The sequence below is a fragment of the Acanthopagrus latus genome, chromosome 13 (genome assembly GCF_904848185.1).
Source record: "Acanthopagrus latus isolate v.2019 chromosome 13, fAcaLat1.1, whole genome shotgun sequence".
NCBI classification, from domain to species: Eukaryota; Metazoa; Chordata; class Actinopteri; order Spariformes; family Sparidae; genus Acanthopagrus; species Acanthopagrus latus.
In genome coordinates, this window is record NC_051051.1 from 3765501 (window position 1) to 3782167 (window position 16667).

At 40.0% G+C, this 16667-nt stretch overlaps 3 protein-coding genes across 3 annotated transcripts; 2 read left to right on the top strand and 1 right to left on the bottom strand.

The window, feature by feature from the left end:
- Positions 1-1284: 1284 nt before the first annotated feature.
- On the bottom strand, positions 1285-2413 carry LOC119030739 (olfactory receptor 52E8-like). The gene has a single exon (XM_037118564.1). It carries the CDS (start codon positions 2411-2413, stop codon positions 1430-1432), a length of 984 nt encoding a protein of 327 aa, XP_036974459.1. The 3' UTR covers positions 1285-1429.
- Positions 2414-9725: 7312 nt separating this feature from the next.
- LOC119031450 (olfactory receptor 2AT4-like) lies at positions 9726-11140 on the top strand. The gene is made up of 2 exons (XM_037119942.1): positions 9726-9946; positions 10037-11140. Exon 2 carries the CDS (start codon positions 10086-10088, stop codon positions 11046-11048), a length of 963 nt encoding a protein of 320 aa, XP_036975837.1. The 5' UTR covers positions 9726-9946; positions 10037-10085; the 3' UTR covers positions 11049-11140.
- Positions 11141-12347: 1207 nt separating this feature from the next.
- LOC119031446 (olfactory receptor 2AT4-like) lies at positions 12348-13971 on the top strand. Its single transcript, XM_037119933.1, has 2 exons — positions 12348-12868; positions 12960-13971. The coding sequence occupies exon 2, from the start codon at positions 13009-13011 to the stop codon at positions 13969-13971; it is 963 nt and encodes a 320-aa protein (XP_036975828.1). The 5' UTR covers positions 12348-12868; positions 12960-13008.
- Positions 13972-16667: the final 2696 nt, after the last annotated feature.

Genomic DNA, 16667 nt, shown 5'->3' on the forward strand with positions numbered 1-16667 from the left:
ATTACCCCTGATGTTGATATACCACCTCTTGTACATCAGTGTTTCTCACACATTAATTTATTTGTGGCTGTCCATCACAATATCAACATTGGCTGCAACATACTGATTTTCTATTTTGGAACTGCACGTTCCGTTCTCTCATTCAAGACAGCACACCCATCAGTGGATAGCATGATGTTATATACTCCGATACAGTGGATGGTGGTGTGGTTTTTGGTCCGCAAGTAAAACCAGTGACGAAGAGGAGGAGGACTTTTTGACGCAGTCTGCTCAACTTCCTCTGCAAAGAGGGGATATTTTGGGAAATTCAGTCCAATAAAATATGGAGAGCCTAGAGGAGCCACCAAATTACTTTTCATCCCATATTACATATAGATATTTAGCTCAGTGCTAAACCGTAAGTTAGCCGACTGGACAGCAGCCACCTCAATAAAAAGTCTGATTCTGTGGGGAATAATGCATATCTTATATATCATAGTATCAGGTTCTACTTATACGTATAACACAACAACCTATGAAAAAAAATCATCAAAAAATGCGGGTATGAAGGGGTTTTTGAAAATCCGTTCTCTTCATGACTGCATTTCAGACAATGACGTAACATGAATCAATGCATGCTGCATTTCCATGCTTAAACTTCATGATTAAAGCCTTGTGACTGAACAAGATACCCTGAATTAAAACACCATTCATGACGATTATAACCATCTCTGGACAATTATATCAACAGCGTTTTGTTGACTTTTCACAAGAATTTGCAAAAAGAGATCACAAAAAGAGAAGTCTGGCTTCTCAGAATCCACGCTTCCTGATTCACAATAAAATTATTCAACAAAAGTCAGTGTGTCCCTCAGTGGTGGGCAAGGTTTTAATGGAGAGTAGTGTTAAAAAACTCAGAAGATTAATTCAAAAAAGAGAAGTACACAAAAAAACAAGGCAAGATCCTGTTTTTAAATTAGGTATTACTATGAGGTACCACAAAATAGCAGGAAAACATTGTGACATTTGATTGCAACACATTTTTCTGAAAAATCAGCTTCTCTCTGTGTTTTACAATTTGCCCCAAAAGATGAAGACAGCAAATAAAGTACATTTTAAGATCTCAAGCAGATACAATCAAGACAACATATGCAGATTACATGAACATATTTACAGTATAACCTTGCAGCCATCACACCACAGCAGTCTCAATAACGCGGATCTCATGTGTGTCATTCTCTCTAATTATGACTGTATTGTGCTTTCTTTGAAATATTCATTTGATTTCAGTAATCCTTTAAAAATGTCCTGCTTGATTTTAAGGTTATCAACGATATCATTCATATAGATTCTATTAAATTCTATTGAGTTTCAAGTTAAACAAGTACCTCATTGAGTTTTGTCATTTCTAATGTCCCAAACAGAAGAACAGGGAAATATACATAAAAGATCATTTCATATTTGCTTTCTTTGTCATAATTCTGTGTTGCTTTCTGATTTTAAACAGTTTTTTCACCGATTCTTTGATTTCTTGTGTCTGCAGAACATAAATGATTGGGTTCAACATGGGAGGAAAGACAGAGGACAGCGACAGGTTTATGATTCTGCCATTTGGATGAATTTTCGAAGACATTGTAAACGTGATTAATATTGGGATGAAATAGATTGCCACTAATGAAAGATGAGCTGTGCAGGTTTTAAAGGCCTTCCTTCTTTCCTGAACTGTAGCCACTTTAGACAATGCATAGGCAATATATAAGTAACTAAACAAGATGAACATCAGTGGAAGCCAAAGAAGAAGAACTGGTAATGACATACCAATACCAAAGCTGGGACTTATGTCATTGCAGGCAAGCTTGTATATCTGGCCATGGTCACAGAAATAGCTGTTAATCAATACAGACTTACAGAAGGAAAGTCTGGTAAGCAAGCCGACTGCAATTAGTACAACAAAGATGACAAAAACCCAGAATGATGCAATCAAAGAAAACATGAACCTGTGGGTCACCTTCAATTGATAATGCAGTGGGAAGATGATAGCTATCAGTCTGTCATAGCAGAGTCCAACCAGATTAAGAGTCTGCATAGAAAGGGAGGTGTAGCAGAAAAAAAGGAAAGTCATGCAGTCGTTGTAGGGGATGTAGCGATGGTCAAACAGAAAGATGTCAAGAAGTTTTGGCACCAGGGCAGTGCTACCAAACAGGTCCACAAATGCCAAGTTAAAAACCACAATATATTTTGGAGCTCTGAGATTATGATCCAGGTAAATTACAGCCATTACAGCGGTGTTTCCCAGCACTGACACAACATAAACAAAGAAGAGAAAGACATAATAAAACCTGATATTAGGTATGCCAATGAATCCACTTATTATGAAATATGCAGGACGCACAAAAGAGATGTTTTTTCCAAGAGCAGAGTTGAAAAACTCCATGTCAAATTTTTCACTTTCCAAAGCAGTGTCAACTGAAGAGAGCAGTACTGCAAGTCAGCACTGTCTTCTATAACTGAGACAGACAAAAGAGCTTCTCTCTCACTGTCAGTCTGATGATGATGCTCTGACAAACTTTAAATGGTTTGCCAACCTCTGTGTCTAATCACTTGAGACTTTTGCATCAGACAAAACATTCTAAAGCCAGTTAATCCATTTTAGATATGAAATCTAGGAAATATGTTCAAACAGTTTTTTATTGTCTTTGCCTTTCTGTCTTCTTGACCTTTCAGTTAGCTTACTGTTTTGAATGTGTGTGTATATAAAGTAATTCTGAGAGGAGTTTTTTTTCCGTTTTACCTTTTACTTTTATTTTACTACCAAAAACAGTGTGTTTTTAATGTAAATGACCAAAATGTACACAAACTAAATAGAAATTAACTTAAATTTATTGAGGTGACAAACAACACATTTCCATCAATACTGTACTGTACAGTACATTAAAGTGCATCACAAACAAGTAGTAAGTAATGAAACTTTAATCAATTTGTCATAAAACAACAACCAAACATTTTAAACTTCTTCAAAAGTAACTTTAGTTATTTAAGCTGTAGAACTAGTTAGTCCTTGTGAGCTGCTCTCTCTTCAAGTTTCCCACTTGTCAGCGACATCACCATTGAAATACATGACTGCCAGCATCTTTGTGCTGAGTTCACGTGGCCTTGCTAGTGTTATTATTGTACTTTTCCTTGGGGGTTTCCTTAGGGGTTAATGTCAAGTTTCTCAATTTTTTCACTGACTAAGACAGAGCCATGGGCAGCCACTTCTCCATGCTTACATTGTTTTGAAGGTGGAGGCACTCAGTCTGTGGAGGAGGCTTATAGTGCCACCCAGATTTGCTTAATTCCGAGCAGTTTTCCTCAGACATACGCATTTCAAACAGCATTTCAGTAAAATTATGTCAAATTCCACGTTATTCCGCGTCAAAAAATAGTTCCGGATTTAATTGGCCAATTCCGTGATTCCGTCCACGATTCCAGAATTGCAGAAATCATAGGGTCCTACCAATAGGGGAAACAAAATGAAGGGGTAACAATCCTGTAAATATGCAGATGTAGCATTTTTTTTTTAGACCCAAGCACCAGACGACAGTGTAGTGCCTGGAAGGTTGTTCTGGTGTTCAGCTCTTTTAAGCATCTAGTGATTCAAGTGATTCTATGATGCACTGATTCATTAACAGCGCATAAGCAAGTGTTTGCAGCCTATGCTGATTGTCTGCTTGACAGTACATTTGTAAAGTTAAGCAGCAACTCTGCTCTCTTGCCTTTAACTGTGGGCAGACAAGAAACCCAGACAACTGGGCACATTTCAGACTTTATGAACTCCCTTGGGAATCTGTAAAACATGCCTCACTAAACATGTTTATAATATTCTGTTGCTGTCTTCATAAACTAAAGGTTTTTCTATCTCACATTCAGTATTTGTTGAAGTTGAAGATGCTGAATACTGTACAGGTTCCCTCCTGATTTCCAGATGATGCCACCACAGTATTGGTGACTTGTCTACTTCTACTTTTCTACTTTTTAGTGCATTTCATAATCTGACTAGTCGACTAGTCGTCACAGTAGCCGATGACTAGTCAACTATCAAAATAGTCAATAGTTGCAGCCCTACAGAGAAGGGTTACGGAATATGGAATCTCCCTGCCCAAAGTGACAAACTTCAAGCGCCTCGAGATGATGTTCATGGATGAGACTACTATAAAGCCTGAGATTGCCACTTGGTGGTTTCAAGAATCATGAGGATGCCCTGCCTGACCATGACAATAAAATGGAAGTTAAACCTCAATGCTGAATACTTGAGTTACTATACTTTGATGATCACTCATTTGTAGTCAGGACTTTTGGGTTACAGTCCTGCTCAGGAGTGTATTTCAGAATACTCTCAATGCCAACAGAAAAAAGACTGTTTATGCATCTAATTGTGTTGCTATAACAAAATACTTGATATCTAAAAAGTGAGAGGCAACAAACTTTTGGTTTTTTGATTTGTACTTAGATTAAGATTGTTTGTGCCTTGCAGTGCTCGTAAGTAGGCGGTTAACAACATAACTATTCTTCACACCCTTGCTGAAAGCTGGAACATCTCTGTCTCAGGAGGCTGCTAATGAGCTGTTTGTCAGCCCTACACTTGTGAGATGATGACACATCCAGAAGAGCTAGGTAAACACCTTGTCCCGACTGCAGGGAACTCTCAAGAGACAGGGGAGGCTTGTGTTATGCAAGTTTGAAGAAAGTAAGAATCACATTGCCTCATGAAGTTAGAAACTTTCCATGGCATAGAGCATCAGAGGAAGAAAAAGCATATGGTTCATGTCTGTTTGTCTTGTCTTGATTAGTGCATGTAGCAGCAATTTGATTAAATGCATAATATCTATTACTTTAATTTAATAATTAGCTTTGCTGTCCTGTTGGTGGAGAGGTTAGTGCCTCATCTAATAGTTATGAAGAAATGTTACACATCCACATTTCCCAGCTAGATTTCTCCAGTTGCTCTGAGTTTTAAATCAGCAGAACTGAATGCTGAACTGATAATCCCGCTTTTCTAACGTTAAGCCTCTCAAACACATATGCACAGAGATGAAAGGTTTGGGATTTTAAGATATAACCTTATATCCGATCACACTGAGATATGTGGTAAGAAATGCATCGCCAGCAAAACAAAGCAGCTTTTAGAAGTTAAAATGAATACATTGACAGGTGTGTCATGCTCAAACAGGCTTTTGAACTCTGTGATCAGGGTCTTATTCATTTGACTTCCTGAACAACAAACAGTTCCAGCATCCAGCTGATGTTTTAACATTGCAGTTTTCAGTTTAGCAGGAGTTGCGTAACATATTAGCTAAGCTAACTGCTTGCTGACACTAGCTTAACATGTAGTACAAAGACAAAGCGGGTTTAGTGCATGTGCACAAACACCTACATGTGGGTGGAAGGAATGGCTCTGATATAATGTACAGTGGATGGCTGTGTCTGCACTTACAGGTAGCAGGTCAGTTCCAACATGTGACCTTTTCCTGCATGGCATCCCCCCTCTCTGGAAATCTGACTTCTCCTCCTGCCTTACAGAATGCACAATATAAATTCCTGGGATACATACAGTACACAAGTAATTCTTATTAATCCCATTGGGCTCAGTGTGCTGTGCCAAATACATTATTAGAATTGACCCAAGAGACTACTGAAACTCTTGGGCACCGACACCTCTAAACTATTACATGGAGCATTATCCGTAGGGATTTAAGGTATTATTTCATCAGACTAATGAAATTAGCTCCCTGGGTGTATTTCCAGTGTTTCAATTGTCCTACAGAGAGAGATGTCCTCTGAATATTATTTACAAAGTAGATAAATGATGGGATGGACACTGCCTCATGCAATGCCATGCCCTCAAGCTCACAAATTAGGGGATCAACCACCTGTTAATTTGACCACAGTAGGAACACATACATTAAAGATGCAATTAATGTTGTTCCTTATCAATTCATCTTTCCGTTAATTTGTTCAACAAATCAGCTGACTGTTTCTGCAATTAGACGTCAGAAAACAAGGGATTAATATGATAAAGGGAAGTTACCAAAGCACACTCCTCAACCTGAAACCTATAAATGGGGCTGAGCATTCAGCATTCATTCTGGGCGTTCATCAGTTTTTAAAATTGTATAAATAAAGTAGTGTTACCAAAAATGCGGTGCATGTTTCAGAAGTTTTAATACATCAAGCAGTAATTGAAGTCGTCACTGTATTTTTGCTGGGTATAGTTGTGATTAAAGTAGTTATAATTAGTCTAAATGAATAACTACTGGTTGCAGTCACAGAAACAGTAATGATAGGGTAATAGTCCTGAATTACAAGCAGTAGTGGCAATCTTTACAGTGATGAAAGGAGTAGAGGAAGTTGCCTTGTAATGTTATAATAGTGGTTTTAGGACATGACATTTTCTTAAAATGCAATTCTCATATTTTGACCTAGTTTACCTACACTGCATCTTTAGGCTGTCTTTACTTTTTTTCACAGAGCCTAAAACATTCATCATGGATTGTAGGGTTAACTTGGCCTTACTTTACCCTTTAACAAACATGTCTATCAACCCTCATGCAGGCTCACACAGGGGAATCCCACCACAAGGCCAGTTTAACTGCTCATCTTTCCTCAGAGGAGATCTCTGTTTTTTTCTTGCTTCCTGAGGGACAATAATCTTGCTTACACCGGTTATGACCAAACTGACTAATTGATCCTGGGGGGGGCCTCTTAGGATCAATTAGTCCCCCCCCCACACACACACACAACACCGACAGACAACAACACCAACAGTATTTATTTTTATCACACGGATGGTGACGCCTATTGTTGTTCAAGAACTTTTGTTTTTGTAAGTTTTATGGCCGCTTAGGACCTTTATTCCGAGGAATTACCTAAATAAATGACGTTATGATTCAATGATAAGCATTTACATGACAACCCTGCCTTATCGTCACAGAGATCCAAGCTCAAGGAAATTAAATAACTGTACTGTAGAAAGAAAGTTTGAATTTATTTAACTTTACTGCAGGAAAAACTTTTTTATCTAACTCATGATTTACAACATAAAGTGGTCCACGTGGCCAAAAAGGAAAAAGTTTTGGCAACCCTGCCACCAGAAACCCTCACAGTAACAAAATGCTATGAGGGACTGTACTCATACACCTACAACCGTATTTGGGTGACAAGTGAGTCTCGAGCGGCATCAACACGAATGCCAGAACCAAAGGTTTCCCAGGTGTATGTAATGACTTTAACAACATGATCAACGTTATTCACTTCCCCTGTCTGTGCTTTCAATTTTCGGTCTTAAAAACTAATGTTAATCTATAAACAGACTACATTGCTTTCACAGGCCTTAAACGTCACCACCACTTACTGTTTTATGATTAGATTATTTGCGATTAAATCAAATAGGCTTTATTTATCCCACAATGGGAAAATTCACTTGTTATAACAGCTCAAGATGCAACAAGTACCAGATTATACATTTAAAAATTTCAAACAATTTCTAGAATCTGCAAGTTGGAAAGTTAGACTAAAGCCAGCCTGTAAAAGCAGACTGGTAAACAGCCGCTATGTCCAAATCACCTTAACACTTAATTGTGGGATATTAATTGATTTATTTTAAAACGTGTGAGTGTTTCAAGCCTGTGGTAACCACAGACCTTATTTCAAGTATTTACCCAAAAAACTATTTTTAAAAACTAATGAACTTTGGAGTGACTGCCGGGACTGCTAGCTAACTAGCTAATGGCAGCTAGCAGCAGTTGGCAGTTAACTTCGTGATATGCTGCCCCCTATTTGTTTGAAGTATGAATCTGACAGGTGGTCAATTCTTATTGCACGTTTAAACATCTTTAACTTGTTTACCATGATCAAGGTAACCCCACCAGGCCAGTTCATGCTTTAGAGCAAACCTGCTCAGGAAATTATTGAACGTTAGCCCCGTCGCTTTGAATAGCCGTTGATCAGCTCAGGAGTGTAAGACACTGTATTTGTTAGCTAGACAGATGAGCTTTAGCAAAATTTGACATTATTGAAGAGTTATCAGCAAGTGAGCAAGAAAAAAAACAATATCTTACCTTCATGGCTCCAAGTGTTGACGCTGTTGCCCGAGGTGAAGTTTTAAAGTATGACACTGGACAGAGATTCAGTCCGCAGACATCGGGTGTTGGCTGCAGTGCGACCGTTGGCTCGAATAAGAGAACGTCGCACGCGCTGAGCTGGAGGCTGATTTAGGGACCATCAATAAATTACCGTATTGTTTGTTTGATTTACACAAAAAAAAAAACGACGTTTCTTCATGCTGACTTGATGATATTAGCGAGAATTATTATTTAAATAATAATAATAATAATAATTCATTAATTTTATGTAGCGCTCATTCGATTTTAGTGTTTTTTTCTATTGTGTATGATTATTTATTATGAAAATCCAGCATTTCTTTTCAATAGCTTCCATGTCATGTGACCCAGTTACTCCAAACCAATGCCGAATTATGTAACTAAAAGAGACAAATATGACACACTTCTTTTGATTACATTTTATTGCTTTTTCTATTATATATGATTATTTATTATGAAAATCCAGCTTTTCTTTTCAATAAATTCCATGTCATGTGGCCCAGTTACTCGAAACCAATGCCGAATTGTGTAACCAAACAGGATAATTAAGACACACCTCTTATCGTTGGGTTTTAGCGCTTTTTCTATTCTATATGAACATTTATTATGGAAATCAGCATTTCTTTTCAATAGTTCCATGTCATGTGACCCAGTGACTCCAAACCAATGCCGAATTGTGTAACTAAAAGAGACAAATATGACATACTTCTTTTGGTACATTTAATTGATTTTTCTATGTTATATGAATATTTATTATGAAAATCTAGCTTTTTTTTTTCAATGGATTCCATGTCATGTGTCCACTGATTCCAAAACAATGCCGAACTGTGTAACTGAATGGGACATTTAAGACACACCACTTGTCATTGGATTTTAGTGCTTTTTCTATTTTATATGAATATTTATTATGAAAATTCAGCATTTCTTTTCTTTTCTTTTTCAGACTAACTTCACTAACAGTCAAGTGTTGCTCTTAATAGTTGAGCACGCTGTTTTTCTGTCCCATACTTTGATGCATGTTCTCCTGTCCAAGGTCGACGCAGATCCCTAAAATCAACCGATTCATGCTACCTTACCAACTTTTATTTCATCACAGGTGGTGTGAGGTATCAAATGAATGAATGTTAAAATGGGTGTAGCAGCGGGCAGGGAGTGGTTGGGTTTACACAGAGGAGGTGGCTGTACTGTGATCCCACATTCCTGTATGCAATGATAATCAAGCTGAAAGGGGGACTGAGGCCTGATTCCCTAACACCAGAGAGGTGTGTAATTATCAGGTGTGTTTTAATGGGTCATCATTGAACTCTTTGCACACATTCTTCTGCAAATTCCACCATCTTAGTTTCAAACACTGTACAGCTCCTTTCGGTTCAACAAGGTCACAGCAAACTACTTGATCTAAGATAAGATTTAGCTGAAACTTACTAAAACCTGTCAAAGCATGATCCTAAATACTTATTAACATTTTTCCCCATGTACCCAAGATGTTAATAGGTGCCGTAGAGTTTCATTAGTCTCAAGTTTAAACAGTAAATTTATATTTGTTTGATACAGTGAAGTGTTCTCCGGTGACAGCATTGAAATTTTGGCCCACGAAAACCACGGAGGGATTGAGATTAGAGTCAGCTGCAACCTGCTCATCATGGATGACATCATTATCGGGGCATTATGAAATGAATTGTCAGTATCAGCTGGAAGCTCTCTCTCAAGAGATCAATGAGGACAGTATTTCAGTGTGTACGCAGGTCAGACCTGCAGTCGTCTGTGTGCTGCTTTTACATGCAGCATCTAACAGAGCTGCTGCTGAACAATCTGTAAGAGAACATCAGGTGAGCCACCGTCACTGATTTACAGCATATTAAAATGTAAACATGCTCATCAGCATGGCATAAAAAATGATATGTTTTTCTCTTTGTCAGACTGGAGAGCTGAGTCTGACCTCCAGCACACAGGCTGTGGAGATCAGTGATGTCTTTTCTCAGGACCACTTTAAACGACTCTCTCATCATTCATCCTCCAGGCTTCTATATCATTGGATTTCAGACATTTCCCTTCATCAGCGTCTACATCATCTTTCTAGCAGTTGTCTATGTGGTGACTGTACTGTTCAACAGTTTCTTGATCTGTATGATTGTTTTGAATCCATGTTTACACACTCCAAAGTTTCTGGCTGTTATCAACCTCGCAGTGATTGATGTGATCTTAAACACGAGCGTTATTCCAGGCATGATTAAGACGTTCCTCTTGAAGGATAACTTTGTTCCATTCAACCTGTGTTTGGTTCAAATGTGTGTCTACTACGCTGCTTTACCTCTGGAGTCATACGCGCTGGCTATACTCGCCTATGACAGGTTGATCGTGATATGTTTCCCTCTGCGTCACAACTCATTCAACACATTACGGATCATGAGCTGCATGGTCAGTCTGTCTTGGCTTTATGTTCTCTCAGTAGATATATTTGCGACAGGTATAATGACTCGACTGTCTTTTTGTGACTCTGTCAGGGTGTTCAGCTATTTCTGCGACTATGCGCCTGTGTTCAGACTGGCCTGTAATGATTTCACAATGCAGTGGACTGTTGCTTCCACTGCTAGCATTGTCAATGTGCTGGGGCCTTTTTCTTTTATTCTTCTGTCCTATTTCAGCATCCTGGTGGCTGTGTTCAGGATGAAATCAGTCAGCAATGGAATAAAGGCTCTCACTACTTGCATTGAGCACCTCATCCTTGTTGCTGTGTTTTACATTCCCATATTCAGCATATTCTTAATCGGGCTTTATGGGGGCACCGTCGACCCGGACCAGCGTGTGCTGAGCCTGTCACTGGCCTCTTGCCTCCCACCCTGCATCAATCCTATCATATATTCTTTGAAAACTAAAGAGATCAAAACTCGAGCCCTGGCACTGGTCAGGAAAAATAAAATTGGCACATAACCATCACAATAAAAACTTAAAAGAGGTGAATAAAGAACAGTGACTGTACGCTTTCTGAATAATGTCTGTCAGCAGAAACGTGTCGCCAGAAGGTCAAGAAGGATGTGAGAACTGTACTACAGACACTTTCATGTGGATGTGATTGAATTAAAGTTGTATTGTGTACAATTTACTAATGCATCTCCATCTTTTTGGCTTTGGTCAATTGATCATTAATCTGTTGAAGTTTGTTCAAATCAGTGTCATTACTTTGTCATTCACTACAGCTAAACTGAACCATTATATTTTGGCTATCCGCGAGTGTTTTAATGAAAATGTATCCTCATGGAACATGATGCAAAAGCTGCATCATTAAATGTTGTTCAATTTGAGCATAAAAAAAGTTTTTAAAAAGTTTAGTACCTTCTGTTTTGTATATATGTATTCACTTTTGAGTTTCATGTGACCGAGCAGATGTGTGATTAAACTGCTGATGATCCTAATTAGTTCACATGATGTCAGAGGTTATTCTCATTGTGTTGAGCAATTTAATACTCGTGGACTGAACTCTGATTAGTGCATTAAGTGAATTTATATGTTTAACATTTGTACGGCTAGTATATTTACATCATGTTCTTAAGAACTACAGCAGATACCTCAAGCAGATCTTGTAATAAAATGTGATGTGCTTAAAGATAACTTACTCATATGGTTTCAAAGACACAGCTTCACAATACACCAGACAGGACACAAACTACACTGTGGTAATATGATAAGTTTATGCCCTCTAGTGGGATTATGTGTAAGTGCCGGCTGTGCCATGAATTACAAACAGACTTTAATAATCTGTAACAGCACTACATGAAAAACAAAGAAATCATGAAAGCTGCTGAGCAGTGAGTTCTGTTTTGCCATTTGTCTCTTTCTTTTCTGCAAGATTAATATCATTAGTTGACATGTGTGTTTCATTCTCTGCCCAAACTCTGCATATCCACTACTATTAATAACTGATGTGTTATAAAGCTCACAGATGTGAACAAGGCAGTAAGTACTCATCAGTGTCACTAACAGGAGGAAACTTAATGTACCAACTCACCAGAGGGAAGAAATCTGTCAACACAAAAGACTAAAAGTAATACATTATGTTCCCACAAGTGAACTATAATGATTTATCTTGTGAACTGACTTAAATCAGGCCAATACTGACCTTGGCTCAGACATGCTGATCAGTAAAAGTCATTAAACAATGTTTCTTAGTTGCTGCAATTTTATGAACCATCTGTGACAATATTGATCCAACATGATCCTTAATACTTATTAATATTTTTCAGCACATATCCAAAATGTTAATAGGTGATGCAGAGTTTCATTAGTCTCAAGTTTAAACAGTAAATGTATGTTTGTCACAGCAAAGCATTCTCCAGAAATAGCAAAAAAATGTTGGCCCACGAAAACCTTGGCCTGTTAATTCTTGAATAAAACTTTAGGGAACACTGTGCTGTTTGCTCTCTTTGTACAAACAAACATCACAAAACATTTTCTAAGTTCTGTATAATCATTCTGCTGTCACAAGAGGTCAGTGAGGAGATCAGGGAGGCACAACAGAGCTCTTCAACTGGACCAAACTCACTAAATCATCATCAGAACAAGCATTTAGATGTTTGTTTTGAGATTAGAGTCAGCTACAACCTGCTCATCATGGATGACGTCATTATTGGGGCATTATAAATGAGGACAGTATTTCAGTGTGTACGCAGGTCAGACCTGCAGTCGTCTGTGTGCTGCTTTTACATGCAGCATCTAACAGAGCTGCTGCTGAACAATCTGTAAGAGAACATCAGGTGAGCCACCGTCACTGATTTACAGCATATTAAAATGTAAACATGCTCATCAGCATGGCATAAGAAAATGATATGTTTTTCTCTTTGTCAGACTGGAGAGCTGAGTCTGACCTCCAGCACACAGGCTGTGGAGATCAGTGATGTCTTTTCTCAGGACCACTTTAAACGACTCTCTCATCATTCATCCTCCAGGCTTCTATATCATTGGATTTCAGACATTTCCCTTCATCAGCGTCTACATCATCTTTCTAGCATTTGTCTATGTGGTGACTGTACTGTTCAACAGTTTCTTGATCTATATAATTGCTTTTAATCCATGTTTACACACTCCAAAGTTTCTGGCTGTTATCAACCTCGCAGTGATTGATGTGATCTTAAACACGAGCGTTATTCCAGGCATGATTAAGACGTTCCTCTTGAAGGATAACTTTGTTCCATTCAACCTGTGTTTGGTTCAAATGTGTGTCTACTACGCTGCTTTACCTCTGGAGTCATATGCACTGGCTATACTCGCCTATGACAGGTTGATTGCAATATGTTTCCCTCTGCGTCACAACTCATTCAACACATTACGGATCATGAGCTGCATGGTCAGTCTGTCTTGGGTTTATGTTCTCTCAGTAGATATATTTGCGGCAGGTATAATGACTCGACTGTCTTTTTGTGACTCTGTCAGGGTGTTCAGCTATTTCTGCGACTATGCGCCTGTGTTCAGACTGGCCTGTAATGATTTCACAATGCAGTGGACTGTTGCTTCAACTGCTAGTATTGTGCATCTGATGGGGCCTTTTACTTTTATTCTTCTGTCCTATTTCAGCATCCTGGTGACTGTGTTCAGGATGAAATCAGTCAGCAATGGAATAAAGGCTCTCACTACTTGCATTGAGCACCTCATCCTTGTTGTTGTGTTTTACATTCCCATATTCAGCATATTCTTAATCGGGCTTTATGGGGGCACCGTCGACCCGGACCAGCGTGTGCTGAGCCTGTCACTGGCCTCTTGCCTCCCACCCTGCATCAACCCTATCATATATTCTTTTAAAACTAAAGAGATCAAAACTCGAGCCCTGGCACTGGTCAGGAAAAATAAAATTGGCACATAACCATTACATTGAAAAATAAAATAGGGGAACAAAGAACAGTGACTGTATGCTTTCCAAATAATGTCTGTCAGCAGAAACGTGTCACCAGAAGGTCAAGCAGGATGTGAGAACTGTACTGCAGACACTTTCATGTGGATGTGATTGAATTAAAGTTGTATTGTGTACAATTTACTAATGCATCTCCATCTTTTCAGCTTTGGTCAATTGATCATTAATCTGTTGAAGTTTGTTCAAATCAGCGTCATTACTTTGTCATTCACTACTGCTAGCCTGAACCATTATATTTTGGCTATCCGTGAGCATTTTAATGATAAATGTATCCTCATGGAACATGATGCAAAAACTGCATCATTAAATATTTTTTAATTTGAACATAAAAAAGTTTTTAAAAAGTTTGGTACCTTCTGTTTTAAAGGGCGGCTGTTCGCTAATTCAAATCCCGGCTCAGGGCAAGGCTGAGCTGCATGTCGAAGTGTCTTTGAGCAAGATACTGAACCCCCCATTGCTCACTAGTGAGGGCCCTGCGATGAGCTGGCGACTTGTCTAGGGAGTACCCTGCCCTTGCCCTGAGACAAGGCTGGGATTGGCTCCAGCAGCAACACCCCGTGACCCCATGGAAAGGGATAAGCGGTTACGGATAATGACATGACATGACCTTCCGTTTTATATATATTCACTTCTGAGTTTCATGTGACCGAGCAGATGTGTGATTAAACTGCTGATGATCCTGATTAGTTCACATGAGGTCAGAGGTTATTCTCAGCAGATTGAGCAATTTAATGAATTTGTACTGAACTTTGATTAATGCACAAAATGAATTGATATGTTTAACCTTTGTACGGCTAGTATATTCACATTATGTTCTCAAGATTAATGAGCATCACCAGATGCCTCTGTCAGATCTTGTAAAACCTGATGTGCTTAATGAAGACACAGCTTCACAATACACCAGACAGGACACAAACTACACTGTGGTAATATGATGAGTGCATGCCCTCTAGTGGGAATATGTGTACGTGCCGGCTGTGCCATAAATTACACTGTGATTTTCATAATCTGTAACAGCACTACATGAAAAACAAAGAAATTACAAAAGCTGCTGATCAGTAAGTCTTATGGTTTGCACAGAGCCTGGACCCAAATGCACAACTAAAACAACAGGTTTAACAGTGAATAGCAAGTCTTTTCCATGTTCAATGTGCAGACAAGTGCAAGTGGGAGGGCTGGGGCATTGTCCCGGGATCCAGACATGGCTTGTGGACTCACCAGTGAGGGGGAAAGAGAGAGTGTCTTGATGTGGCGGCGCTGTGGCGCAGCACAGTGGGTTCCGTCTCTCGAGCTAACTCACAGGCAGGCAGGGAAGTAGCACATACGAGATCACGAGGCACGCATGGCAATCTGAGGTGAGGTGGGAGGAGACAGAGGTATTAGCTACACAAGCTAATAGATAGAACACAAAGGCAAAAACACAGAGGAGCCAGAACGCAAACACTCCCGTAGACTGATGAAATGATCTGGCAATGAGCAGGAGTGAATCGAGAGGCCCCCCACCCCCTCCAGGATCCAGGATAAGCCCTCTGAGTCATCCAGCTCCTCTCCTCGGGTCCATATCCCTCCCAGTCAGCCAGGTATTGGCACCCACGTTCCCTACGACAAACATCCACAATGCGACTGACTGTGAAGGCTGGGTGTCCATCGATAAGACACAGGGAGACTGGGGCGAACAGCAGAGGGATTTACAATGGTTTCTACTTCAAATGGACCAGTGAATCTGGGAGAGTTTCTTTGAAGCCACTCTGAGGTGAATGTCCTCCGCATTCAACCAAACCTTTTGTCCCAGTTTGTACTCTGGAGCAGGAGTATGCCGCCGGTCAGCCGACCTCCTGTTCTGGACCTGGCTGCGCAGGAGAGCCACTCTGGTCTCCCCCCAGATTCTGCAGATCCTGTGAAGGTTGAGCTGAACCGATGGTACAGCAATCTCCTGTTTCTGGGAAGGGAACAGAGGTGGTAAGTGGCCTACCGAGGCTTCAAATGGTGTCATACCAGTAGCTGCTGATGTTAGGGACTTGTGTGAGTACTCCACCCAGGCGAGGTGAGTACTCCATGAGGCTGGGTTCTGAGCACATATGCAGCGGAGAGCGGTCTCCTTCTCCTTCCACACTGTGACAAAAACTGGGGGCCTCTGTCTGACGTGATGTCCGCTGGAATCCCATGGATCTGGAGCACATGAGGGCAGTTAAGGAAGGGCCACAAAATATACAGCTTTGGAAAAATTATCCACAATTGTTAGTATAGTGTCTTTACCTTGGCATGGTGGCAATCTGGTCACGAAGTCCGAGGCAATGTGGGACCATGGACGGCCAGGTACCGGAAGCGGACGGAGAAGACCAGCCGGTGGCCGATGGGTCGCCATCCCTCAGGGGGGTATACAGTACAGGCCTTGACATACTCACAAGTGTCAGATGACATGGTTGGCCACCAGAAGTGGCATTGTAGAAGAGTCAAGGTGCAGAAAGTACCAGGATGGCAGTTGAACCGAGATGTGTTACCCCACTGGAGGACCTGAGGATGGACAGAGACAGGCTATCCTGGGGACCACCACCAGGATCTGGGGTAGCACAAAGAGCTGTCCTTACCAAGGACTCAATCTCCCAAGTCAGGGAGCCAATAAGACAAGATGGAGGGAGAATGATGTC

What these genes read in the sequence shown, in the direction of transcription:
- LOC119030739 (XM_037118564.1), bottom strand. Translation starts at nt 2,413, where the DNA reads ATGGAGTTTTTCAACTCTGCTCTTGGAAAAAACATCTCTTTTGTGCGT.
- LOC119031450 (XM_037119942.1), top strand. Translation starts at nt 10,086, where the DNA reads ATGTCTTTTCTCAGGACCACTTTAAACGACTCTCTCATCATTCATCCT.
- LOC119031446 (XM_037119933.1), top strand. Translation starts at nt 13,009, where the DNA reads ATGTCTTTTCTCAGGACCACTTTAAACGACTCTCTCATCATTCATCCT.